We start from the raw sequence: 27,579 nt of genomic DNA on the forward strand, positions 1-27,579 counted from the left end.
CCATCCCCGAGACCCGAGCTTCTGGTAAAGACGATATTGACCCAGAACTTCCTCTGGGAGAGGCCCTCCAGTGTATGTGCAAGTGTTGTGTACTATACGCTTACGTGTTGCCATCTTGATATTGTTGGTACTCATTTTCTCTGAAATTGCCTAATAAAATGTTTGGTTGGAAAAAATAAATATTACTTTTCTAGATCTTAGGTGTAAGGAAAAAAGCAACAAACAAATGTACAAGTGCAAATGGCAAAACCATGTTTTTGGTAATAGTCTGTAGCCAATCATAATTATTATTGCGTCATATCATTAATGACATTCAGCTTCTCCTGTTCCAAAACCAACAGATCTACATGGAAAGGCATCTATTTTCATATAGAACAGCACCAATTCAAGAATCTCTTCTTTTCCGATTGTCTACATCTAGAAAAATACAGCAATACATGCAAGGGAGGGGACACTACCCTGAAATCCACTACAACCACAGTTATAATCTTTTATAACATGAAGCAGGAATTTAGACATGCACATCTTTCGCCAGGATTTTAATATGTCACCACACAAACCTCTGTTTTGCACTGAAGTGCCTGGATTACAACCAAGTTCTCCCAATTTCTCCCTTTGTAGCCTCTACATGAAGGCCTTTTGTGGCGCCTTATGAATCTTAGATTTTCTAACATGCTGCAAGTCTCCTCTATATGCACTCAGTATGGTCTGATTAAACCGGCCGCACAATACTAGCCAAGCTCAGGTATTAATATTTTTAAAGCACTCTCAATAAATAGGCAATGTTCGTTCCATAAAATTGTGTTTAGTAGACTATGAGTGATGGAAAAGCACTCTCAATAAATAGGCAATGTTCGTTCCATAAAATTGTGTTTAGTTGACTATGAGTGATGGAAATATTAAACCAGTGAAGCCAAGGAGAATTTTCCAGGTATCATATAGAGAAGGTATGAAGCATGTACTCACCAACAAATGTTTTCGTTTTCTTCCGGGCCGACCAATTTTTATGGATACCCCATTGTCTGACTTCTCTTCGATGTTCCTGTTCTCATCGGTTTCCTCATCCCCCTGTGTAACAGATTAAAAACAAATAAGCAATTAAAGGCAATTGAAACATTCAAAAATATCAGAATTAGAAGACCGGAAGCAGAAAATGATTGAACAATAAACATGCCTGAACAAAAATCATGTACAATATGTTTTAAACTTCTTTTACGTATGCATTATCTGCAAAGAGAAATGTAATAGTTGTGGAGGGATGGAGATCCATGGATGGGATGATGGCTGAAATCCCCATTTATCGCGGAGGAACTGACAGACCACTGTACCCGGTTACGACTAATGTTTGTTCCAGAACCCGCAGTTTCTGGTGCAACAATGTGGTGATCCTCCAGTCTCAAACCTGCAGAGCTGTGGTGACGGAGACAAGAAATGGAGCAAGGAGGCCCAATAGAGGCAGTCCAAAATGGTGGGAGGTGAGTGAGGCAGAGGTACTGGTGGCAGCACTTCTCTTGCGGGTCTTGGGGGGGGTGGGGGAATGTGTGATCGGCTCCCCTCCTTGGTTTCCCCTAAGCTGTGTGTTTGTCCAACTTCCCCCTGGTGATGGCCAAAGGAGCATGAGCAGAACATACAGACTACCACTTGCTCAATAATTCACAATGCACACACCACTGCAGCCCCCCATCCATTTGCTTTTGCTCTGTTAAGGAAACTAAATTATACCAACTAGTCTCAATATTCTGGCCAAAACAGGTTTATGGTACCTTCACTAAATGCTGTTGACAGTATAAACCTATTTAATTTGCAATTTAAGGACTTTGTGTAGACCGCTTTTATGGTCCCCGGCTTCTATTTTAGCAATGCTAACATTACCCTATATGGGCAGAGCAACATTGCAATATCTCTTATCCTACAATGGATTTGGGGTATGGCAACACTCATACATAGCATTAGGGCAATATATATTTAATTATCTACAATGATTTTCAGGCAATGTGCCCATTTGAAAGGTTTTTCGAGTTCCATGTAGCTTAGAAATCAATGAATGCTATGGTAGTTCAGATCTTCTGTAAGGGAGTAGTTTCTTACCTGCAACTCCATTTCTCCTGCGTTGGTATCTTTCATAGATGCACATGCTGTGAATATTCCCAGTCGTCAGGTTGGGAATCCCCCAGTTACTTTAATGTCGAGTGTATAGCTCAACTCCAGCAGCTTGCCCTCAGATTATAACCGCTCAAATTGGAGTACAACCCCCTGTAGAGGATGTTTGCCTGGAGGGCACATGTGAATCTATGAAAGATACCAACGCTGGAGAAATGGAGTTACAGGTAAGAAACTACTCCCTTCTCCAGCATTGGATCCTTCATAGATTCACATGCCGAGAATAGATTTTATGGCAGTATACATGTCTGGAGGAGAAGAACAAGTTACTTTCTTACCTGGTAACGTTCTTTCGATGGGATGGTCCGACGACGTATTCCATATCTATGACATGTAATCACCACAGCTGTGCTGCTTCGGAAACTTTTTTCGGCGTCTGCGTCCTGCGTCGATGACGTCGATGCGCTGTCGTCAAGGACCTCCTCCGACGTCATCCGATGTGATAAGTAGGACGCACGACGCCCGTAGCCTCAGTTGTAGTTTTTTCCCCCAGAACGTGTGACACTAGCCAACTGCCAGTCAGACACAAAGCCTTGCGGAACGTAAGCTGCAATCGCAAAGAAATTCTGCAGCGGGGAAGGCAGGGCGGGAGCGATATGGAATACGTCGTCGGACCATCCCATCGAAAGAACGTTACAGGTAAGAAAGTAACTTGTTCTTCGAGGGGATTGGGTCCTCCGACGCATTCCATATCTATGACAGACTCCCAAAGCAGTACCAGAGCAAGGAGGAGGGAAAGAATTTAGAATCAAAATTTAGAATAGCCAATCAAATAGCAGAGCAAAGGACTGCCTTGCCAAAGGCCAGATCCTGTGCTCGGATGGAATCGAGGGAATAGTGACGTACAAATATATGTACTGAAGCCCAGGTGGCTGCATCACAGATGTTGCAAATAGGAACACCCCTCTGCAGGGCAGTAGATGCAGCCATACCCCTGGTAGAATGGGCCCGCAAGCCAGCCGGTGGGTCCTTACCCGCCAAACGGTAGCACTCCGAGATGGCCAAAATAATCCAGCGAGACAAAGTCTGTTTCGTCACAGCTTGCCCTAAACGCTTTCCAGCGTAACCAATAAAGAGTTGATCGTCCACTCTGACCCGGGACATGCGTGAAACATAAAAGCTTAAAGCTCTCCTAGGATCAAGCCTATGGAGCCTCTCCTCTTCCTTACCAGGATGCGGAGGAGGATAGAATGACGGAAGAACAACCTTCTGGGCCAAATTAAATTCTGTCACTACCTTCGGAAGAAAAGAAGGACGAACTCTAAGGACAACCCTGTCCTTGTGAAATACAGTGAAGGGTGGCTTAACTGAAAGTGCCTGTAACTCACTCACTCTGCGAGCGGAAGTAACCGCAACTAAAAACACAGTTTTCAGAGTTAACAGCCTCAAAGGGTAAGAATGTAAAGGCTCAAACGGAGCACCCATAAGAAACTTAAGAACAAGGTTTGAATCCCAACCGGGCACCAGGAAAGTTGACGGAGGGAACACATTAGTGAGCCCTTTCAGAAACTGTGAAATTAAAGGGATTTTAAAGTAAGAACACTCTTCAGACGAGCGCTTAAAGATGGACAGCGCCGCCAGGTAACCTTTAATGGTACCCACTTGCAAGCCCCTGTGGGCCAAAGAAAGTAAAAAGGACAGAACCATGGGGATGTCACATGCAAAAGTATCCACATTCTGAACTCGGCACCAGTCGCAGAACTTACGCCAACGGCAACGGTACAGAGACTTTGTTGCTGGCCTTCGGGCTGAAAGCAACACCTCCATCACGTCTTCAGGGAGGTCCCAATCCTTATACCTCAACCTTTCAGAAGCCAAGCGTGAAGGTTGAGGGATCTGACCTCTGGATGGAGAACCTGACCCCCCTCCCGTGAGAGCAGATCGTCTCGGTAGGGAAGACGACGCGGAGGGCAGATGGACAAGTCGAGAAGGTCCGGGTACCACGTCCTCCAAGCCCACGCCGGAGCAATGAGGATCATCCCGGAACCGAACTTCCGTAACCTCCGCAGCACTTGCGGGGTGACGGGGACTGGAGGAAACGCGTACAGCAGGGGGAACGACCACTCCACCACGAAAGCGTCTCCTAAGGCTCCTTTTGGAGGAAATTCCCGTGAGCAAAACCTTTCGCACTTCCGGTTGACACTGGAGGCGAAGAGATCCACTTGAGGGGTCCCCCAAAGGGCGAAGATCTCCAGGAGAATCTCCTGAGCCAACTCCCACTCGTGAGAGATCGTGCTCTGCCTGCTCAGAGCGTCCGCCGTCACGTTTTCGTCTCCGGCCAGATGAACTGCCGAGATCAAAACTTCCTGCTGGATGGCCCAGAACTCGAGCTGCATCGCCTCCCTGCACAGAGGAAGTGACCCTGCCCCCCTTTTTGTTGAGGTAGTGCATGGCCACTGTGTTGTCCGTCAGGATCAGGACACTCTTTCCTCGCACAGTCGGCAGAAAAGCCTTCAGGGCTAGCCTGACGGCCCTCAGCTCCAACAGATTGATATGGAGTCTGGACTCCGACAGAGACCAACGACTGCTGACTGTCAGCCCGTTGGCATGAGCTCCCCAACCCGTGAGGGATGCATCCGTCACGATCGTCACCTCCGGGCAGGGAAGCCAAAAAGGAGCCCCCTTCATCAAGTTGCCTTCGACGGCCCACCACAGAAGGTCCCGGGCGACCGAGGGCGGCACCTGAACCGGGTCCGACATCCTGCCGGAGGACGGCGACCATTGCGTCTTGAGCGCCCACTGCAAAGATCTCATCCGCAGGCGAGCCTCTGGCACCAGAAGAATACAGGATGCCATGAGGCCGAGCAACCTCAAGAACTCGAACGCTGGGAGCGTCTGGGCATGCTGAAACTTGTGCACCATCTGCTGAATGTGAAGAGCCCTCACCTGGGGAGGAAAACACTGCCCCAGGGAAGTGTCGAGCACTGCTCCGATGTACTGGAGCCGCCGTGTTGGCGTCAAATGGGACTTCTTTAAATTGAGGGAGAAGCCCAGCCTGTGAAGGGAGTGGCAGGTGACGGACAGATGATCCAGGACTTGCTCGGGAGAGCTCCCCCTGATCAACCAATCGTCCAGGTAGGGGTAGACGTGAATCCCCCCTTTCCTGAGATGCGCTGCCACCACCACCATGAGCTTGGTGAAAACCCTCGGGGCGGAGGTCAATCCGAACGGCAGGACCCGAAACTGAAAGTGTGAGTCGCCAACCGCGAACCTCAGGTACTTCTTGTGCTTGGGATGGATCGGCACATGGAAGTAAGCATCCTTGAGGTAGAGTGACACCAACCAGTCCTGAAGCTGAAGGGCCTGGAGGACTTGAGAGAGAGTAACCATCTTGAACTTGTCCTTCCTGAGGAGTTTGTTCAAACCGCGCAAGTCCATGATGGGTCTCAATCCCCCGTCTTTCTTCGAAATCAAAAAATAAGGGGAATACCATCCCTTGTTCCTCTCCGCTACAGGCACCAGTTCTATGGCGCCTTTCTCCAGCAGGGCTTGAATTTCCTGCGCAAGGAGCGAATCCGGACTCTGCAAAGAGAGGTTACCCGGTGGATTGTCGCGAGGCCTGTGCCGAAAGGGAAGACAGTAGCTGTGGGTTATGATCTCCAGAACCCACACATCTGAAGTAATGGCTTGCCACTCTACAAGATGCTGCGCCAGCCTTCCCCCAACCGGCGAACCATGGGACATGGCCTCATGACTGAGTGGGAGCGGCGTTACCTGAGGGCAAAGAGGCAACTGCCCGAGCGGCCTTGGCACCACGGGTACCCTGTCGTCCACCTCTGGTACCCCTGCGTTGGCCTCTTTGACTGCCAGCTCCTCTCGCTTTACTGAAGGACGAGTAATAGCGAAAGGAACCACCCCTCCACTGCTGTCCCCTAGGACGAAAAGGCGGAGGTTGGCGAACTGCAGCGCCCAACGACTTCGCTGCAGCTTTCGAGGTCTGCAACCTCTCAAGGCACTCGTCAGCCTTGCTGCCAAAAAGGTGTTCACCGTCAAAGGGCATGTTGAGGAGCCAAGACTGAACATCAGGAGCAAATCCCGACTTCCGCAACCACGCAAACCTGCGTATCACAGTGCTCGCCGCCATGGACCTACTGACGCATTCAGCTAAGTCCAAACCCGACTGAACGGACTCACACATGGCATCCTTACCATCCTGGACCATAGCAAGGAAACCATCCTGTTCGTCCCCTTCGGGAATATGTTAAGCCGCTAACGCAACACAGTTCCACAGAGTGTGTGTGAAACGAGACAAGGCACAAATGGAGTTGGCCGCCTGAAGCGCCATACCACCAGAAGAAAACACTTTCTTCGCCCAGCCATCAAAACGTTTGTCGTCCCTATCAGGAGGGATGGTAGGGTACGACGCCTGCTTTGCCGGGGCCGTGGCCGCCTGCACCACCAAACTCTCCGGAGTGGGGTGCCTGGTCAAGTAGCAGGGGTCGCTACTGGCTGGACGGTATTTTCGCGACAAGGATCTGCCCACTGCCGGGAGACTCTCCGGAGCAGTCCAAGCCGCTGCCACCCTTCTCTGTAAAGCCATATGGAACGGCAGTACCGGATCAGTTGGGGGACCAACATCAAGGATGTCCGTCAGATCATCCTGCACAAACTCCCCTGGGGGAGCAGACCATCCCAAGTACTCAGAAACCCTAGCCATAAGGCGCCGGTACGAGGAATCGGCATGAGAGCCAGGCTCAGGCCTACAAAACTCCACCTCCGGAGAGGTGTCCAGTCCACGGGCATCATGCAGTGACTGTCTCAAATCGTCAAACTGACTATGGCCCGAGACAATTTCATCTGGAACCTGACTAGGAACCAGGCCATCAGAATCCTCATCCACCTCTGAAATATAGTCCAGGTGGCGAAAAGAAGGCACCCGAGAGTGCTTGCTCTTAACCAGAGCCTTCCTAGGGGGTTCTCCCGTGCCACGGGGTACACCTCCGACACAAAAGGCGTCGAGCGAATCGGCGCCGGCGTCGAGAGAACCGGCATCGGCGCCGAGAGGATCGGCGTCGAGGAAATCGGCATCGACGTCAGATGCAGCGCCTCCAGCATCGGCGGCGTCGACACAGCCCTCGAAGCCGGAGCCCCGAACGTGTCCCTCGACGACCTGAGCGTCGCCGGCTTCCTCGGAGCCGGAGCCTCGAGAAAGCCTGTCGACGCCCTCGACGCCTCAGACGTCGATGTCTTCCTCAAAGACCTCACAGGTGCATGCGGTCTCGAATGCGTCGAGGACCAGGAACGGGTACGTCGAGAACGAGTCTCCTTGTCCGAACGGGACCTCTCCCGTGACTCGTGCCGACCACTCTTGCGAGCGGTGTCTCTCGACCTCTCACGACCGACCCCACTCGGGGGCGCGGACGGCTTAGTACCCTGCGAATCAAGAATCGCCAGCATTTTCTTCCCGAAGGAAGCCCACTCCTCCGGCGTCGCACGGCTGGTGGGGTAAGCGACATGCCGGGCAGAGTCCTCAAAAGAGGACCTGGAAGACGACCGGTGTCGGCGCTTCCGAGAATGCCTCTAAGAGGCTGAGGAGTGGCGAGACCGACTCCTAGAAGGAGACCCACGAGACTTCCGACTATGATGCGGAGAGTCACCCCTCGAATCATCCGTCGAAAGCCCCGCAGACTTCGACTTCCTGGGCTTGGACACCCAACCTACCGACAACTTCTTCTTACGTTCGCGTAAGGCTTTGGACGTGAGCGACTGGCAGTCGATAGTCATCCGTGTCGTGGGCCTCCCCGAGGCACCAGAGGCAGGCGTCGTACGAGTCCATCACCGACATCTTGGACCCACACTCCCCGCACTTCTTGAAACCCGGACGCGGGGTCGAAGACGAAGTAGAAGACATCTTCACACGAAGGATTTTCACAAAACGAACAGGTTCGAAGAACCGAGAAGAACAGAACTCTAAAGAGTCGAGGCGTGAACCGAGAATCACGAAGCAACACGTTCGCGGAAAAAACGGAACTGAGGCTACGGGCGTCGTGCGTCCTACTTATCACATCGGATGACGTCGGAGGAGGTCCTCGACGACGGCGCATCGACGTCATCGACGCAGGACGCAGACGCCGAAAAAAGTTTCCGAAGCAGCACAGCTGTGGTGATTACATGTCATAGATATGGAATACGTCGGAGGACCCAATCCCCTCGAAGAATCAGGCTAACAAGGATTTGAAAACCTCTGCATTCATATGCCTATGCCAAAAGTATACATATGTAATTACAAACCTCGGAAGCTGGGGGGCTTACCTTACTAGAACAGCCATTGAAGGCCTGCTCGTCCCATTTGCACGTCTACCACGGGCTGATGCTGCAGTCAGTAGTGCCCAATGAGTAAGTGGGGCACTGCCCATGTTGCCACCTGGCAAATGTCTTTGATGGGCACTCCCAACCAGAGAGTTGCCAAGCCGCTGTGGTTCTTTTAGAATGTGCCCTGGCTGTAGTCTGCAGTGACCTGTTGTCATTTGCCTGGCAGAAGGATATCGCAGAGGATATCAACCTTGCAATACTGTGCTTTGTGATGGCTTTCTCTTCGTTCGAGGGTTCAAAAGCGATAAAGAGCGGTCTTGCTGCTCTAAAGGATTTTGTCCAGTCCAGGTAATATTTTAGCACCCTTTTAACATCCAGGGAGGATAACGCTCGCCACGCTGTGAAGCCGGTTTTCTGTAAGAATGTAGGTAATGTGATGGTTGCATTCTTGTGGCATTCGGATGGCATTTTTGGGATAAAGTGGGGATTGGTGGAGGGGATTACTTTGTCCCTTGCAAATCGGAGGTACAGATGGTCCACCACTAGGGCCTGTAGTTCAGAGATTCGCCTGGAGGACATAATAGTGATCAGGAACACCGCTTTTCAGGTCACAAACTTGATGTGCACCGAAGAGAGGGGTTCAAAATTGGGTTTCATGAGGCCGGCTAGATTTAGTTTCCACACCAGTGGTATTCATTTCTTTTGTGGAAAAACCCAAAAATGCCCCTTTAAAAAGCCCCAGCTGGGCAAGTCCACCCTCTTCCTCTCGGAATGGGGTGTCCTCTCTTCACCTCTCTTCTCCTCTCCTCTCACCAACTCCTCCTGCTGGGGGATCTTGACACCCATCTTGACTCTCTGGACTCTTCAGGACCTTTCCGCAACCTGTTCGACTGCCTTTCTCTTGCCATTCTACCCTCTGGTCCAACGCACACTGGTGGCCACACCTTGGATGCACTCATCTCCACAGTTATGTTGTGACTCTAAGTGGGGTCTACAGGTTAAATAATACGTTGGAGGCCAGGAGTACTTCATGTTTCTTTAATCAGGTGTTCCCACCACCCAGGCTACATCATCTCAACTGACCTGGGTGGAACACTCACCACACAGCATTCCACTCAATCATATCCAAATACTCCATTCATGACATCACCACTCAAGCACTCAGCATACATGCAAGCAGATGACTAGCAACCCCAACACCCCCACTCTATTCCTCTCACTACCCCACTATCATGGACTGATAATTCTCGTCTCTATTCTCACTTCAAGCTCCCCTCTCCTTTTGCAATGGCACACCCTACACCACCTCCTGCCTTCAAGGTCACCCGACCCATGAAAAGAGTGTCAGTGGCTGCCTTTGCTTCCACCTACTCTTCTACTCCTACTCCTGGGGCTGACTCCCACCCGGATGCAGCACTCTGTAACTTTCACTGCTCCATCTCCAACACTCTTGACATTCTTGCCCCGGTCATGAGGGTCTAACTGAAGCCTGCCAAAAAGTGCAACTCTTGGTAAGACTCTAATCTGGCTGCCCTTAAACGCAAGTGCAGAACAGCAGTACGGAAATGCAGATCTTCAAGTGCACCCTCTGACAAAATGGCCTGCTGCCTTCTTCTAAGGCAATATAGACTCTGCATCCGCTCCAAAAAAAGAAAAATAAAGAGTATACATTCAAGCCGGCATCTCAGTGACATTTAACAACACGGCTGAACTTTTCAAAGTCTGCAAGGAACTGGCCAACCCTACAGCAGCCGCATCCTCTACTGCACCCATACAGGCCCTCAGCTCGGGCCTGGCCGCACATTTCACCTCCAAAACACAGGACAACCTGTTCGCCCTCTCTTCTGCTCCCCCTCCTGCACCAACATCTCTTGGGCCCTATTTGGCCACTCCCATCCCTCCCCCTCTTCTCTCCTCCCTCTCCCCTGTCACGCCTGATGAGGTGTCTAACAAGTCTGTTCTAAGAAAGCCTCTTCCAAACTGGTGGGCCCCTGCCCCTCCAAAACCATCAAGGACAATATTGACACACTATGCAGTCTTGGCCGACCTCTGCAACCTCTCTTTCACCACTGGAGTTTTACCCTCCCCTCTCAAGCACTCTCTTGTGCACCCTCTGCTCAAAAAAACCCTCTGACGACCAGTATATTCCAGCAAACTATCACCCAATCTCCATCACCCCTTTTCTGGAAAAACTCTGGGAGAAGCTGGCTATCACTCAACTTACCCTCCACACTGAATCTGTTGGTTGTCTCCATAACCATCAGTCTGGCTTTAGAGCATCCAAAGGCATGGAAACTGCTCTTCTGAACACCAGTGAAGACCTGCTCTAAAATCGTGACTAATTCTCCCTCTGTCCTCATTCTTCTTGAACTCTCTTCTGCTTTCGATACGGTAAACCACAACATCCTGATCTCCCATCTCTGATACCTTGGGCATCAAAGATCAGTCCCTGGCGTGGCTCACCTCCTTTCTCTCTGACCAGCCCTCCCAGGTGGAACTTGGGTCCTTTCTCTCCTCTCTATCACTCTCTCTACTTGTGGTGTCCCCCAGGGATCTAACTTATCCCCTTGGTTCTTCAATATCTACATGGCCGTCTTGGAACACAGGATCTCTACCTTTACCTCCAACTTTAACTTTAAGTGTTATGCGGATGAAACACAGCTCTCCTTCAGGCTACCCTCAGCCTCTGCCTCCTCCTCGGTCATCCCAGCCTATCCGCAATTCAGTCTTGGTGTGCTGCTAACGCTCTGTGCCTGAATGCCAGTAAGACAGATCGTCCTCATTGGGAGCACTGCTCCTGCTTCCCACTTGCCGGCCTCCCTTGGCCCTGCACCCTCACCCATGAATGAGGCAAAAAAATCTAGAGGTCATCTTCCACTCCACTCTCTTCTGCTCTTCTCACATCTCAGACATCTCCAAAATGTCCCACTACCAACTGCATCTCCTCAGAGGCATTCTACCTTTTCTCACTATCCCCAGAAGCTCACCACCTCGAGAGCCATGGTTCTCTCTAGGCTCCACTACTGGAACAGCCTATTTCTCAATCTTCCTACTTCTTCTTTCCGCCCTCTACAACTCATCCAGAACAGAACTACAAGACTAATCCTTGGCCTCAAGCCCAGGGACTGCATCTCTCCAGCGCTGAAATCCTTCCACTACCTCCCCGTGGCTGCAAGGATCAAGTTCAAGACCCTCTGCATTATCCACAAGGGTTATCGGGCCCGCGGCATGCACTACCTACAACGCTCTCTTCCTAAATACTCTCCTTCTAGAGTCCTCCGATCGTCCTCCAACTCTCTGCAGTTGAGCCTCTTTCACAAACAGAGATATGGAGGTAGATCCTTATCCTCTGCAGGTGCCTCCCTCTGGAACAGTCTCCCTGCCTCTCGCCGTCTTGAGCTGGGGCACCTTTTAAGTCCTAGAAACTCCTCAAGACCTTCCTCTTCTCTTCCTCCTTCTCTCCCTCTCCCCTGCTAACCTCCGTTCTTTTTCTATCCACCCTCCTTCCGCCCTCTCTTCCCTAACTCTGTTGCTGACTGGTTGCCCGATTCACCTCCAGAGCCTTACAGGTCCCAGGCTCCCCCGACAGTATTTTGTACTTGCCTCCGGGCCACTGCACTATGTTCAGCATTACTGCACTTCAGTTTACGCTCCTCGAGCAGGGCAACCTCTCTGCACTTAACCAAGGGCCCTGCTGGTCTGGACGTGGATGTCCCCCCGCTCACAGCCCCCCTTCCTCGCACCTCCATATGTACGCATGCATGACCAAAATGTACTAGGACTTGTGTGTCTGTCCTCCCTACCCCCTTTTGTGCACCCTCGCTAGCTTGGTCGTAACTGTAACATTTCATGCACTTTCACTAGTAGAAATGCAGTCAGGCGTAGTATGCTAGTTTTTTCTGTTTAGATCATTCGGAAACTTTAAGGCCTAAGAATGATTACTGTATTCCGTTGTTCTTTTACCCCCTTGAAGCACTCCACCTGTGTATAAGCGCTTTTGGAATAACCGAGGAAATGCTCACTACTCCTGTGACGAGAATTGTTGCCCTACAGGAAGCACAAGAACCGTGAAGCCAGCCTAAAGGCGGCCTCTTAATTTCTATCAAACAACCCTGGAGCGGAGTTAGACATCTGGAATCTACAAAAATGGTATTAGTTGTGACGGTCTCATGTAAGATGCCAGCAATAGATACATTTGTCCTCATTAATATATACAATCCTCCCGATGCTAAATGCAGCATAGAAAATATTGCCACGCTAACCAAAATTTTTGGCGAAACTGGTAATACAATGCCTCTGATCATCAGAGACGACGTTAATGTAAGAATAAATTTCAGGTCCGAGGTAGTCGTAGAGAAAAATTTATCCGAACCAATATCTAAAAACATTAATAACAAAGGCGCCATAGAATGGATCACACTGTTAAATAAATATGAGCCGACTGTTTTAAATGGAAATACTCGAGGCGACTGAGATGAATGCGACTAGCATATCTAGAACTAGCATGAGTACCATAGATTACATGATTGTAAACAAAAGAGCGTGTTCATGGGTAAATGATATGGCTGTAGAATGCAGAGATGAAAGTGATCATCTCCATTATATCTACTGCTGGCTAGTAAGACGTCTATGAGAGACAAATACCAAAAAAATAGTGATATGGGAGTAAACTCAGCAAGGAATAGAATAAAATGGAATCCAAAAAACAGACAAAGGCAATGCTATTGCCCAACCCTGTTAGAACAGTTTATTGAAACATTTGATTCAAGCAAAATGTACGATGCATATAGCATACTAAGCATGTTTGAACAACTGACCGAGCAGATAAGAGAAGCCATTAGTACTAAACGGAGATACAAGTCGACAAATGAAAGATGGAACATAGAACATCAAAAGAAATTTGATTAAATGATACAATTAAAAAGAAAAACTCTCAGGAAAGATTCGTAATTGTATTATAGAGAATTATGTGCAAGCTATAAATAAGATACACAGATGTAAGACTGAGTATAGAAGATGGCTGAAATGCCACTTTTTTTTTTTAAAAAAAAAGGAAGAAATATGGAGTTTGCTGGCCCATGCATCAAACAACAAGAATAGCCAAATAATGTGGGATATTATTAATGAGAAAAAAGAAAAGACACTCCCCATTAATTGTGTACTAGAAAATAGTCGGATTACACATGTCAATAATACATTAGGCACCTTAGGGAACGACGAAAATGAATATCAATTAATAAGAACTAAATGGGAAGGCAATTATACAGTAGATTCTCTAACCAACATAATTAGAAAATTACCACCAAGTCCAGCTGCTGGCCCTGACAGCACCTGTAATGCTCTATTACATCAGTCTCCCAAAAAATGGGCTAAGGTCCTCCACATTGTTTTTCAATGAATAGGAGCAAATGGGAAAGTACCTGACACGTGGAGGAAGAGTATTATACTACCTATATATAAAAAAGGTGACCGTAAAGACTCAACCAGAGAAAGATATCCCAGCCAAACATTTTGGTAAAATCTTGCTATGTGAATTGAATCAGTGGATATCCAGCTGTGGGATTTTACCAGAGTACCAATCTGGATTTAGATGTCGGTCCTCTACTGCCCATAATATAGCCATTTTAGTTAGTGCAATTGAATATTCCTGGAGAAATCGAGGGCTGCCTGTGTACGTAGCCTATATTGACTTCTCGGCAGCATTTGATATGATTGTCCGAAGTAAATTATGGTCAAATTAGTGCGCTGGGGTATACCGGACAGGCTGTTATATATGATACAGCTGCTCTATCAGGAAACTTCTGTCAGAATACGGTTAGACGGTGAGAGGCAATTATCGGAGAATATCCAGACGTCACGTGGAGTTAACCAGGGGTGCACATTAGCTGCCACCCTGTTTAATTTATACCTGGCAGATTTCCTTAAAAATGTTATTAATACACATATTAACATCAAGTTAGACAATCTTATGTTAAGGTGGCAGGGATACGCAGACTACCTCATATTGCTGGATTACACACCTAAAGGATTACAAGCAAAATTAGATGAACTAGAAAAGTTTGCTATGGTTAATAACCTTGTTATTAATATTGGAAAAGCTAAAATGATGAGGTTTGAAGAGAACCATTCTAATAAGAAAAAGGTATAATGGTGGGTGGTCATTGAACCAACAACCGATTGAAATGGTTAATAGATAATAAACTCACATGGAAAAAACATTGGTTTCAAATCAAAAGAAAATGTATGATCGCAATCATGGCCTTAAAGCAAGTTCGTGGGCAACCAGGGCACTTTTCCAGTCGCAACAGTTAAACTGTACTCGGCTAAAATTGTCTCTAGCCTGATTTATGGAGTTGAAATCTGGGGAAATAAATTCAGAAAGGACCTAGATAAATTTGAGGCCAAAATGCTGAGGATATTGATGCAAATGCCTAAAACATTGCCCTATGAATATATATTGCTGGAATGCGAGTTAACCAGTGTAAGAAGTAGTTAAACTTGGGGAGCTTTTTGTGACCTCACTCTTGGACCTCCGTGACTTAAAGTAAAATAACAGCTTTTCCGTGTCACAATGATGTATGCAGGGAACGAAGACAGTTCCCCCACTTCGTTTGTCAGAAATGAAGTGGGGGGGGGGGGGGGAGGGGGGTCCTGCACACATCAGTTACTGCGCCACAAAGGTGTTTAAGTACCAAGCAAAACTGTTTTTCTCATTTTTTGCATACATTTATTGGTGGCCCATTACGATAACACGTGTTTCGGCACTCTTCGTGTGCCTTTTTCAAATCTGGGCAATATGAATTGTACGAAATACTGTGATCAAGAAAGTTAATCAACAAATCAAAACAGTAGTTCCCACGAGTTTTCACAACGCAACAACAAAACAAACATATTAGTCATCATATCATCATATATTTTCCCCATATTAAAACAACCATTTCAGTCAGAAAGAACAATAAATGATTCACATAAGAACATTGCAAATTATGAATAAGTTAATGTGATATAAGTTGTTAGCACATACCATCATGGCGGCCAGTTGTAATGTTGACAAATGAAAAAAGGTAAGATTCCAGGGGAAAGGGGAAAGTGGGAGAAGGAGAGGGGGAGACATTGTGGTAAAGAGAAAAAGGAGAAAAACAACATATAAAGGTGGAGTTAGTGCAGATGAAAATAAATATAAATATTCTACTGTTGAAATTAAATATACATGTCACCTGTAAACCGGGATTACCCATCATCGGGGTTCGAATATGGTCACTAATGTCGTATTTAAACAAATGAAATGAGAGTCCCATCAGACTCGTAAACGTTGCTGGTGCTTGTAAAGGTAAAGAAAAGGGGAATATGTTAGTTTCCCTTTGTATGATGCAAGGTTGTAGTTATATTGTATCAGAACTCAGGTATGCACAGTTTCTGCATTTGCAATGCTGAAAAATCCGTTCTCATCGGTAGTGGATTTTAAACAAATTCCGTATTGGTTTAACCCGTTTTGAAATGTAATCATTACAGAAAACTTGCATTAAGTTATCCCGAAACTGTTCTAGTTTGCGAACATAGCATTCAGCACAAAAACAAAACGGCATTCAAAATCAACCTTTTTCGTGCGGATCCGTTCACGATTGGAAAGTCAGATGGGTGGGTTCACACTATCCGCTAGGGCTTACCTGCAAAATCAGGTTTCTGGCATCACGTGTCGTGTTCCTGCTGAGAGCTCGCTTGGGCTGCCGTGAACAGTTTATGTATTGTTGCCACAGTAACCTATTCGTCCTACTTTCATTTCCGTATCTGTACTGCCGTCGGCCATAGGTTGGTATAGATTTCCCTCTGCAGATCTGGATTGTGCTATTGTACAATGACTCTTTGTAACATATAAGCGTGCAAAATATTTTCTTACCAGCAATATTACTAGGTCTTGGACATAATCTATGACAAAAACGGGCTGAGAGTGCTTTGGTGGAAAGATTCGTTATCGTTTTTTTGGTAACGTGGTCACGTGTAACCACAGCGTTACTCCCAAAGCTTTATGGGAAATGTAGTGCCAAATGGATAGCCATTGTTCCCAAAGTTTTAAGAAAAATGTAGTAGTACGTGTGCGCCACGTACAGTTATTAACACTCTCTCCAGATATTCTTCTACTTCTCCTACAGTTACAAAAACTGCATATCCACATTTATGGGTTTTCCTAACCAATTAAAGCAAGCCGATTCACTCGCATGAATTTAGTAACATTGCCACGTGTGTTAGGGAGGCCTTTCTCCCAGAGCTTCATGAAAAAATGTAGTTCCATGGCAAAAAGTTGACTGACCCAATAAAACAAATTGGTGCACTTGAACTTGAATATTGCTGTCTCGAAATTTCACGGGGCATGTATTGACAAATATATTTGAACATGCAGCTGATAAACCTGCATCCCTCCAGTTATAGCTTTTCGGGCACATGTATTTCCATGTTAGTGACTGGTATGCAAAAATATATGTGTTACAAAAGGGAATGTTTTCAGTTTGAATCGTATGACTTTTCGTGTGGACATAATCATTACATAAAATTGTACATTTCTTGTGGACATAATCATTACATAAAATTTGACATTTCATTGCCTGTAAAAATATATAAATTACATAGAGAATATGTTTACAAAATATTATATTAAAGTACTGATTTCCAGTTTACATCATGAGACATTTCTTGTGACCATGGTTACTCCAGAAAGTTGGACATCTCATTGTCTGTATTCAAATTGGTTTCTATACATCTGAAGTAGTTTAGAAGTTTAGCTTCTACCTGACATAGTCATAATTCTTGGTTTCCACCTCTGCATCCCAGGGACACCTTCCTGAGACCAATGAATTTTATGTCTTGCTTGTGATCCATCTGGTGAAATCTCTGCCAGTGTTCAGCCAGTGGTAAAATTTCTATCTTGGCTTCCAATCACTGCCAAGTGCTCTTGAATTCTAGTGCGAAGTTCACGAATCGTGCTTCCAATATACATTTTTCTGCAAATGCATATAATCGCATAAATCACGTACTTGGTACGGCAGTTAATTTGTTCTCGTATTTTAATTTGGATCCCATTCTTGTTCTTGAAGTTGTCTGTCATGGTAACCGCATGCTTACACATAGTGCAAGTTCCACATTTTCTGAAGTCTGGTCTCGGTTTTTGAAGCCAATTTTCTGGCCTTTCTTCGTTGTCGTCCGGTAATAGTGAAGGACTAAGGCTCAGTTTCAAAGTTCTATCCCGTCTGTAAACTATTGAGGGGTAGTCTTGAATCAGTGGTCCTATATGTGGGTCCAGTTTGAGCAGGCCCCAATGTATTTTGAGGGTTTTCTTGATCAACTGATTATTGGCACAAAAGGTTGTAATAAATTGTACCTTGTTACCTTGGGTTGGTCTGTTTCATTGTATAAGTGTTTGTGATCTCGGTGTTTGATGCACCATGTTATAGGCTGTTTTAATTCTTGTTCCAGAGTAACCTCTGGCTTTAAATCTAGTAGACAAAATTTTACATTCCTCCTCAAAGTTGGTTTGTTCATAGCAGTTCCTCCTTGCTCTGATGTACTCGCCCTTAGATATATTCCGAATTACGGGTTCATAATGACAACTAGTGGCATGTAATGTAGAATTCACTTCAGTACTCTTTCGATATGTTCTGGTTTTGAGACGGTCTCCTGATACAAAGATTGTCAAATCTAAGTAATTAATCTCTGTATTGCTGTATTCTCCTGTGAACTCTATGCCTAAATCATTATTGTTGATTTCCTGTCTGAACAGTTCCAGTTCTTGTGGTGTTCCTTTCCATATAAACAGAACATAGTCAATATAGCGGGTCCATTTCACAACATATTGACTGTATGTCTTTTTAGTATAGATCTGTAAGTCCTCGAACATGCCCATTACTAGGTTTGCTAATGCTGGTGCATACTTCACCCCCATAGCTACACCACGTTTTTGTTTGAAGAAAATGTTATTAAACGTGAAGATGCTATGGTCTAGTGTAGCCATGAGCATTTCTTTGAGCATGCAGATGAATGGAAGATGTGATGCCGATTCATGTTTGAATGTATGGTCAATTACGTCTAGGGCGAGGTCATGGCCTATAGAAGTATGAAGGGCCTTAACGTCCCTTGTTGCAAGTAAATAAGTTGGATACGTCGGACCATCCCATCGAAAGAGCGTTACCAGGTAAGAGAGTAACTTGTTCTTCGAAGGGAATGGGTCCTCCGACATATTCCATATCTATGACAGACTCCCAAAGCAGTATCAATGCAAGGAGGTGGGAAAAGAATTTAGAAAACTGAAATTTAGAATGCCCAATCAAATGGCGGAGTAAAGGCCCACCTTGCCAAAGGACAGATCCTGCCCACATATGGAATCGAGGGAGTAGTGACGTACAAAAGTGTGTACCGAAGCCCAGGTGGCTGCATCACAGATGTTACGAATAGGAACACCACTCTGTAGGGCAGTAGAGGCAGCCATACCCCTGGTAGAATGGGCCCGCAAGCCGACTGGTGGGTCCTTACCCGCCAAGCGGTAACACTCAGAAATAGCCAAAATAATCCAGCGAGACAAAGTCTGTTTCGTCACAGCTTGTCCCAAACGCTTTCCAGCGTAACCAATGAAGAGTTGATCGTCCACTCTGACCCGGGACATGCGTGAAATATAAAAGCTTAACGCTCTCCTAGGATCAAGCCTATGGAGCCTCTCCTTTTCCTTACCAGGATGTGGAGGAGGATAAAACGCCGGAAGAACAACCTTCTGGCCTAAATGAAATTCCGACACCACCTTCGGAAGAAAGGAAGGACAAACTCTAAGTACAACCCTGTCCTTATGAAACAGTGAAGTGTGGCTTAACTGAAAGTGCCTGTAACTCACTCACTCTGCGAGCGGAAGTGACCGCAGCCAAAAATACAGTTTTAAGAGTTATCAGTCTCAAAGGGCATGAATGCAAAGGCTCAAACGGAGCACCCATCAGAAACTTGAGAACAAGGTTCAAATCCCAACGGGGCACCTGGAAAGGTGACGGAGGGAACACATAAGTGAGCCCTTTCAGAAACTGAGAAATTAAAGGAGTTTTAAAATAGGAACACTCTTCAGACGAGTGCTTAAATACGGACAGTGCCGCCAGGTAACCTTTAACGGTACCCACTTGCAAGCCCCTGTGGGCCTAAGAAAGCAAAAAAGACAGAACCATGGGAATGTCACATGCAAAAGGATCCACATTCTTAACCCTGCACCAGTCGCAGAACTTAGGCCAATGGCAAGGGTACAGGGACTTTGTTGCGGGCCGTCTGGCCGAGAGCAACACCTCCATCACGTCTTCAGGGAGGTCCCAATCCTTATACCTCAACCTTTCAGAAACCAAGCGTGAAGGTGGAGGGATCTGACCTCTGGATGGAGAACCTGACCCCCTCCCCCCCTCCCGTGAGATCAGATTGTCTCAGTAGGGAAGACGACGTGGAGGGCAGATGGACAAGTCGAGAAGGTCCGGGTACCACGTCCTCCGGGCCCACGCCGGAGCAATGAGGATCATCCGGGAACCGAACCTCCGTAACTTCGGCAGTACTTGCGGGATGAGGGGACTGGAGGAAACGCGTACAGCAGTGGGAATGACCACTCCACCGCGAACGCGTCTCCCAAGTCTCCTTTTGGAGGAAATTCCCACGAGCAGAACCTCTCGCACTTCCGGTTGACACTGGAGGCGAAGAGATCCACTTGAGGGGTCGCCCAAAGGGCGAAGATCTCCAGGAGAATCTCCTGAGCCAACTCCCACTCGTGAGAGATCGCACTCTGCCTGCTCAGAGCGTCCACCGTCTCGTTCTCGTCTCCGGCCACATGAACTGCCAAAATCGAAACTTCCTGCTGGATTGCCCAGAACCAGAGCTGCATCGCCTCCCTGCACAGAGGAAGTGACCCCTGCCCCCCCCCCTTTTTGTTGAGGTAGTGCATGGCCACCGTGTTGTCCGTCAGGATCAGGACATTCTTCCCTCGCACAGTCGGCAGAAAAGCCTTCAAGGCTAGCCTGACGGCCCTCAGCTCCAACAGATTGATATGGAGTCTGGACTCTGACAGAGACCAACGACCGCTGACTGTCAACTCATTGGCATAAGCTCCCCATCCCGTGAGGGATGCGCCCATCACGATCATCACCTCCGGCCAGGGTAGTCAAAATGGAGCCCCCTTCATCAGATTGTCTTCGACGGCCCACCACAGAAGGTCCTGGGCGACCGAGGGCGGCAGCTGAACAGGGTCCGACATCTTGCCGGAGGACTGAGACCACTGAGCTTGAGTGCCCATTGCAAAGATCTCATCCGCAACCTGGCCTCTGGCACCAGAAGAATGCAGGATGCCATGAGGCCGAGCAATCTCAAGAATTCAAGCGCTGGGAGTGGGGTGCTTGGTCAAGTATCAGGGGTCGCAACTGGCTGGGCGGTATTTTCACGGCAAAGACTTGCCCACTGCCGGGAGACTCTCCGGAGCAGTCCAAGCCGCCGCCGCCACCCTCCTCTGTAGAGCCATATGGAATGGCAGTACCGGGTTCATTGGTGGACCTTGGTCGAGGATATCTGTAAGTTCATCCTGAAGAAAATCCCCTGGGGGAGCAGACCACCCCAAGTACTCGGTGACCCTGGACATAAGGCGCCGGTACGAGGAGTCGGCATGACTGCCAGGCTCAGGCCTGCAAAACTCCACCTCTGGAGAGGTGTCCAACCCACTGGCATTGTGCAGGGACTGCCCCAGGTCCTCAATTTGGCTATGGCCCGAGAGAATCTCGTCTGGCACCGTATCAGGAACCATGCCATCATCAGAGCCCTCATCCACCTCTGAAATAAACTCAAGATGGCGGTAAGAAGGCACAGAATGTGGAACAAAGCCATGCTTGACCTTGGCCAGAGCCTTTCTAGTGGTATCCCACGTGCTACGGGGTACCTCCGACACCACAGCCCCAAAAGGCGTTGAGGGCGTCGAGTGAAACGGCGTCGACGTCGAGTGAATCGGTGGCGCCGACAGCATAGACGGCTTCAACACAGGCCTCGAGGGCGGAGCCTGAGCGTGTCCTTCGACAGCCTGGGCGCCGATGACTTCTTTGGAGGCGGAGCCTCGAAAGAGTCAGACGACGACCTCGGAGCCACAGGCGTCGACGTCTTCCTCAAAGACATCACAGGTGCACACGGTCTCGAGCGCGTCGTGGACCGGGACCTGGGGCGGGCATGACTAGAACTATTCCTCTTGCCCGAGCGGGACACCTCTCGCAAATCGTGCCGACCACCCGAGCCCGAAGGCGTGCGAGCGTTGTCTCTCGACCGATCACGACCGACCCCACTCGGAGGTGCGGACGGACAAGTGCCCTGCGATTCGAGAATCGCTAACATTTTCTTCCCCAAGGAAGCCCATTCCTCCGGCGTCACAGGCTTGGTGGGATAAGCGACCCGCCGACGGGCGGAGTCCTCGGATGAGGACGGGGAAGGCGACCGATGGCGGTGCTACCGGGAGTGCCTCGAAGAGGCAGAGGAGTGGCAGAGGAGTGGCGGGACCGACTCCGGGACCGAGACCCACTGGACTTCCGACGACGATGCGGAGAGTCGCCCCTCGAAAGCCCCGCAGACCTCGACTTCCATGGCTTGGACACCTTGCCTACCGACAACTTCTTGCGCTCCCGCAAGGCTTTGGACGTGAGCGATTGGCAGTCGACACAGTCATCCGTGTCATGGGCCTCCCCGAGGCACCAGAGTCAGGCATCGTGCGAGTCCGTCACCGACATCTTGGACCCACAGTCCCCGCGCACTTGTTAAAGCCCGGATGTGGGGTGGAAAACGAGGTAGACATCTTCGTATTGTGAAGAATTTCTTCGTGAACAGGTTCGAAGAACCGAGAAACAACAAACTCCAAAGAGTCGACGCGAGCCGAGATCTCCGAAGCGAACACGTTCGCGGACAAAACGGAACTAAGACTACGGGCGTTGTGTGTCCTACTTATAACATCCAGTGACGTCGGCCGTCGGAGGAGGTCCTCGAGGGGGGCGTAGCAACGTCATCGACGCAGGACGCAGACGCAGAAGATTTTCTGAAGCAGAACAGCTGTGGTGATTACATGTCATAGATATGGAATATGTCGGAGGACCCAATTTCCTCGAAACCTGATTTTGCAGGTAAGCCCTAGTGGATAGTGTGAGCCCCACCCATCTGACTTTCCAATCACAACAGATCTGCACAAAAAAGGCGGATATTGAATGCCGTATTGTTTTTGTGCTGAATGCTATGTTCGCAAACTAGAACATTTTCGAGATAACTTAATGCAAGTTTTCTGTAATGATCCATTTCAAAACGGGTTAAACCAATACGGAATTTGTTTAAAATCCACTACCGATAAGAACAGATTTTTCAGCATAGCAAATGCAGACACCGTGCATACCTGAGTTCTGATACAATATAACTACAACCTTGCATCATACAAAGGGAAACTAACATATTCCCCTTTTCTTTGCCTTTACAAGAACCAGCAACGTTTACGAGTCTGATGGGACTCATTTCATTTGTTTAAATACGTCATTAGAGAGCATTTTCGAACCCCGATGATAGGTAAGCCCTATTTAGAGGTGACGTGTATATTTAATTTCAACAGCAGAATATTTATATTTATTTTCATCTGCACTAACTCCACCTTTATATGTTGTTTTTCTCTTTTTTCGCTTTACCACAACGTGTTCCCCTCTCCTTGTCCCACTTTCCCCTTTCATACTTACCTTTTTTCATGTGTCAACATTACAAATGGCCGCCATTATTGGTATGTGCTAACAACTTATATCACATGAACTTATTCATAATTTGCAATGTTCTTATGTGAATCATTTATTGTTCTGACTGAAATGGTTGTTTTTATATGGGGAAACAAATGTAAACATATGACTAATGTTTGTTTTGTTGTTGCGTTGTGCGAACTCGTGGGAACTACTGTTTTGATTTGTTGATTTACTTTCTTGATCAAGTCCAAGATCGGACGCCACATCCCGTCCAGCTTTTTTACTACGAAGTATCTTGAGTACACTCCTTTAACCCTCGATCGAGGAGGCACTCTTTCGATTGCCCTTTTCTTGTTGAAGAATTCGAAGGTGCGGATGTGACACTGTTACGGGAGGTAAGGGTTTCTGTGTGCATTTGAATTCAAACAGATGGAAGCGTTGGATGGCTTCTAGCACCCATCTGTCCTTTGTAATTGCTCACCTTCTGTAAGAAATGAAGCGCCACATTTCCTCCCACTGGTGCGCCTTTGGGGCATTCATTTCGGAGCTTTGTTCTGCCTACCTCTGCTAGGTGGCCGAGCTGTGTTTGCGTTGTGGTTGGCAGTGGTCCCTGCTGCTTTGGGAGGACCGGTAGCTCCTATATCCCTGGGAGTAGTAGCCGGATCTTCCGTAGCTCTTGGAGTCCCTTGTGGAAGACAACCTGGTTTGACATATGGCACCCCAAAAGGGACGAAAAGACCTTCTGCCCTGTAAGACAGTCTGCCTTCATTGCCTTAAGAGCCTCATCGATTTTGTCACCAAAAACGCTCTCTCCCTCAAATGGCATGTCAACGACCTTATGTTGCACCTCCTGCCTAAAGTCAGTGCGGCGTAGCCACCCTTGACTTCTCAGGACGACCCCATTACCAATCTGCTTGAATCCAGTCTCTGCGAGGTCCACTGCAATGTTGATACTATGGTTTGAGGCCTCCTCACCCTCACGTACAATTGTCGTGCCCCCTTTCGCTGTTCTGGTAAATGCTCAAAGATGGGAGCCAAGCGGTGCCACATTTCGCTGTCACAGCGAGCCACTATTACCAGGGCGTTGGCCGCTTTAACTGTCTTTGCCGCGATGGTTAGTTCTTTCTTCCCGAAAACTTTGATTTTCCATGCCCTAATTCACCCTGGGGGAGTAGCACATTTGTGTTCTGAACATCATTTGTGACTTGCTGCCACCGACCCTACTGACTCCGAAGAGGGTTGAGAGGTTAGACATTTTGAGGTTGTGTCCGGTGCCTTGAATTTCTTGTCTAGTCTTCCTTTTACTGCAGGCTCAGTGAAAGGGTGTTTCAGGGTTCGCAATCCCTCTTGCAAGACTTAATCTAACATGGGTATTGCAGATAAAGCATGTCAGCGCATACCGATATGATCAAAAAGAAAATAGTCTTTCTTTTCCTCTACTGAGGTCAACTAAAATTCTTGGCATGGCTTTGAGACCATGGCGTGGAAAGCACTAATGTCGTATGGTGGAGAAGGTTGTGCTGGACTACCTTGTGGTTCCTGGTCTGGGTCATCTGTAGCCCATGTATCATCTTGGTGAGTAGAGTTGGAAGAGCTTATGCACCTTGGACCTGTGTCCTGGTCTGTATCCACTAGCTACCCTTCTTCTTGTATGCCTATTAGCTGACCATCTTTTTGAGAAGATGGAGGCCTGGGTGGAGATTTGGACCTGTGTGCCGAAAGTGAGTGTTTGGTGTGGTACCTGGACGAGTGCACCTGATCTCTTCCTTGTACTGTTTGCTGGCCTGGCGTTACATGGTCTCTCCTGCATTGAGGGATCCCCTGAAGCTGAGGTGGTGGAAGCCTAGCATTGAGTTGTCCCAATAGACATAGAGTTGAAAGTACTTGCAGGGATACTAGAGATTGTGGATTTATAAAAGGGTATGTTGGCGTCATCCCTCCTGTTCCCGATGGTGTAGAGGGAAAGCCAAGGTGTACTCTTGTAGCCTTACTGGTGTGCTTTCCCCTCTTGGTTGGGGCTGAATGAAAGATCTGTCCTGTGCATGGGATTGGATCTTTGTGCATTCTTCGTAATCCGAATCTATCACTCCTGGGCACTCCTCCCTAGGAGGTTCAAAGTCAGAGGTTCTCATGTTGTAGGATTTCATCAGGCATAATTTCGGTATATTTGACACACAGAGAGAGTTGCATGGGCTCAGTTGATTACTCCATTGGAGTCCTAAGTATTTCTTTATTGCAGGATAGTGTACTTTCCTCCTGTAGCTGTAGGACAGGTTGTTCGGGATGGTCCGTGGCTTGAGCCGCGGTAGAACTTCACGGGGTGTGTGTGCTGCCGTTTCACTACCTGGAGATTTTTGTTTTTCCATCGACAAGTGGGTCGTCGATGAGTGACGTCCCAATTTAATCATTGTCGTGATGTACCATGCTCATAGACGACACCATAGAAGAGTCGTTGGTTGTTCCGGATTGACTATTGTAGAAATATATATTTTTTTGTGTATAAAAGGTAATTTCTCAGTGACGAGAACTCTAGGAATCCCACCAGCTAGAAAGACGGTTGAAATCTGAGGGGAAGCTGCTGAGGCAGAGCTATACACTCGATGTCCTATTGTTAGGGACCAAGCATCCACAGCGACATTGATGGGACACTCAGTGTCAAAGGTTTTTGCCATATGAAAAGTACTAAATTAAAGTGACCATGGATTCCCAGCCTGACAACGGGGAATATTCACTGCATGTGAATCTATGAAAGATCCAATGCTGGAGAAGAACAAGTTACTTTCTTACCTGGTAACGTTCTTTCGATGGGATGGTCCGACGACGTATTCCATATCTATGACATGTAATCAGCACAGCTGTGGTGATTACATGTCATAGATATGGAATACGTCGGAGGACCCAATCCCCTCGAAATCAAGATTACACAGATCACTTGCATAATCCTACCAACCAATTGGAGGTAGATGAGATATTGCAAACAATCTTATTTGCCCTTCGAAATTGTACGTATGCAGATTCATGGTATTTTCGTGCTCTTGAACTGCTCCAAAAATATTACTGCGAGGCTTTAAATATCTGTTTGTATGCAAAGTATTGTGCGCATGCAAATGCCCCAATTAGTGTTTTACTGATGCAACCCTAATCTCACTTTTTGCTTAGTTCCGTCACCTAGTATTGGAGCGCAGCACAGGAGCAGCATCATTGTGGGTCAGTCAGGACAGATGCAGGGTTTATTTAGAAAGGCACAGCAGCACATTTCTTGGAGGTGAAGGACAAATTATCCACTTTCGAAATTTAAGTTGGATGTTGCGAAAGCACAGAAGAGTTAAGGAAATATGCAGCTTGTTTGCATTGAAGGGCTGCAAGGTCTTCCAATGTAATGAAGTCTGTATTTATAGTAGTTAGTGTTGGCTCCATCGTGTTCAACTCAACATTGAGTTGCAGAAGAACCACCTAGTTAAAGGGGTCTGCAACCTTTGGCTCTCCAGATGTGATGGACTACCACCGCCTTCTGCCCTAGTCAGCATATTCACCCGGGACGGATCATTGGAGTCCTAGTCAGGAACATCTGGGAGCATCAGGTTCCAGACCCCCTGTCCTAGTTACAGAAGAAGCTGTATCTGTTATACCTCTGAGCAGTGGAGGTATTAGGCATACCTTTGTGATTCTGTGTAAGGGGCACCCTTGGTGACCTCATTGAGGTTCTTGCTTGTTTAGGTTGAAGGGTGAGTAAGGGTGGGCTTATCTGCAAGCTTTCTGGCATGCTCCCTTGGGTTGTCATTATTTCATCTGGAAACTAATGTATCAGGTCTCACTTCCTCCATCTAAATCAGTCAAAAAATGAGCTTGCATTCATTTCTTTCATTCTCCCAATCGGCTCGTAATATGGATGTTATCTTTGACTCTTCCCTTTCTTTCTCAGCTCAACAATGCGCGTATTTTGTATCCTGGCCACATGAGTGCTTCGGAGAAAGCATTTCCCACACAAAAGACAGTGGTTTGAGTATCGGGACTCCATCCCTCTCCTGTGCCCCTACGGTCCTCCCAAACGCTTCTGCATTCATTAATGTTCCCCTAATCCCCTTCCCTTCCCTCCCTTGCCCATAAGCCTTCCCTCGCTACCTCCCTCTGCCCACTGTGAGGAACTTAAAGGCATCTTCACTTCTTTTTTGGATCCCAACCCTGGGGGGGATGCGAGGGAAGATCACCTGGGTGGAGGGAAGAGGATGTCTTTGGATGAGGCATAGTAGCTGTTTCCCCTTTTATAATGAGCCCTCTATCCCTAAAGTCTTTAAGATATTGTCAAACCTTTCCCTGCTATGAAATGGGACTGGAGGGTACACCTTAGTGAGACCCTTTAGAAATTGCACAATTTGTATTTGTTTTATTTATATAGCGCAGACCAGGTCCAAGGGCAACCAGCCACATA

General features: G+C 47.6%; 1 protein-coding gene across 2 annotated transcripts in view; it reads right to left on the minus strand.

The window, feature by feature from the left end:
* Positions 1-27,579, minus strand: part of DNMT3A (DNA methyltransferase 3 alpha) — a 2,439,715-nt gene that overhangs the window by 2,025,071 nt on the left and 387,065 nt on the right. For both annotated transcript variants that reach the window (XM_069605556.1, XM_069605557.1), the window contains exon 3: positions 967-1,068. In XM_069605556.1, coding sequence (XP_069461657.1) covers positions 967-1,068 — 102 coding nt within the window. The remainder of the gene's footprint in view (positions 1-966; positions 1,069-27,579) is intronic.

This window comes from Ambystoma mexicanum, chromosome 4p (genome assembly GCF_040938575.1).
Source record: "Ambystoma mexicanum isolate Mex_15411 chromosome 4p, UKY_AmexF1_1, whole genome shotgun sequence".
In the NCBI taxonomy this organism is placed as follows: Eukaryota; Metazoa; Chordata; class Amphibia; order Caudata; family Ambystomatidae; genus Ambystoma; species Ambystoma mexicanum.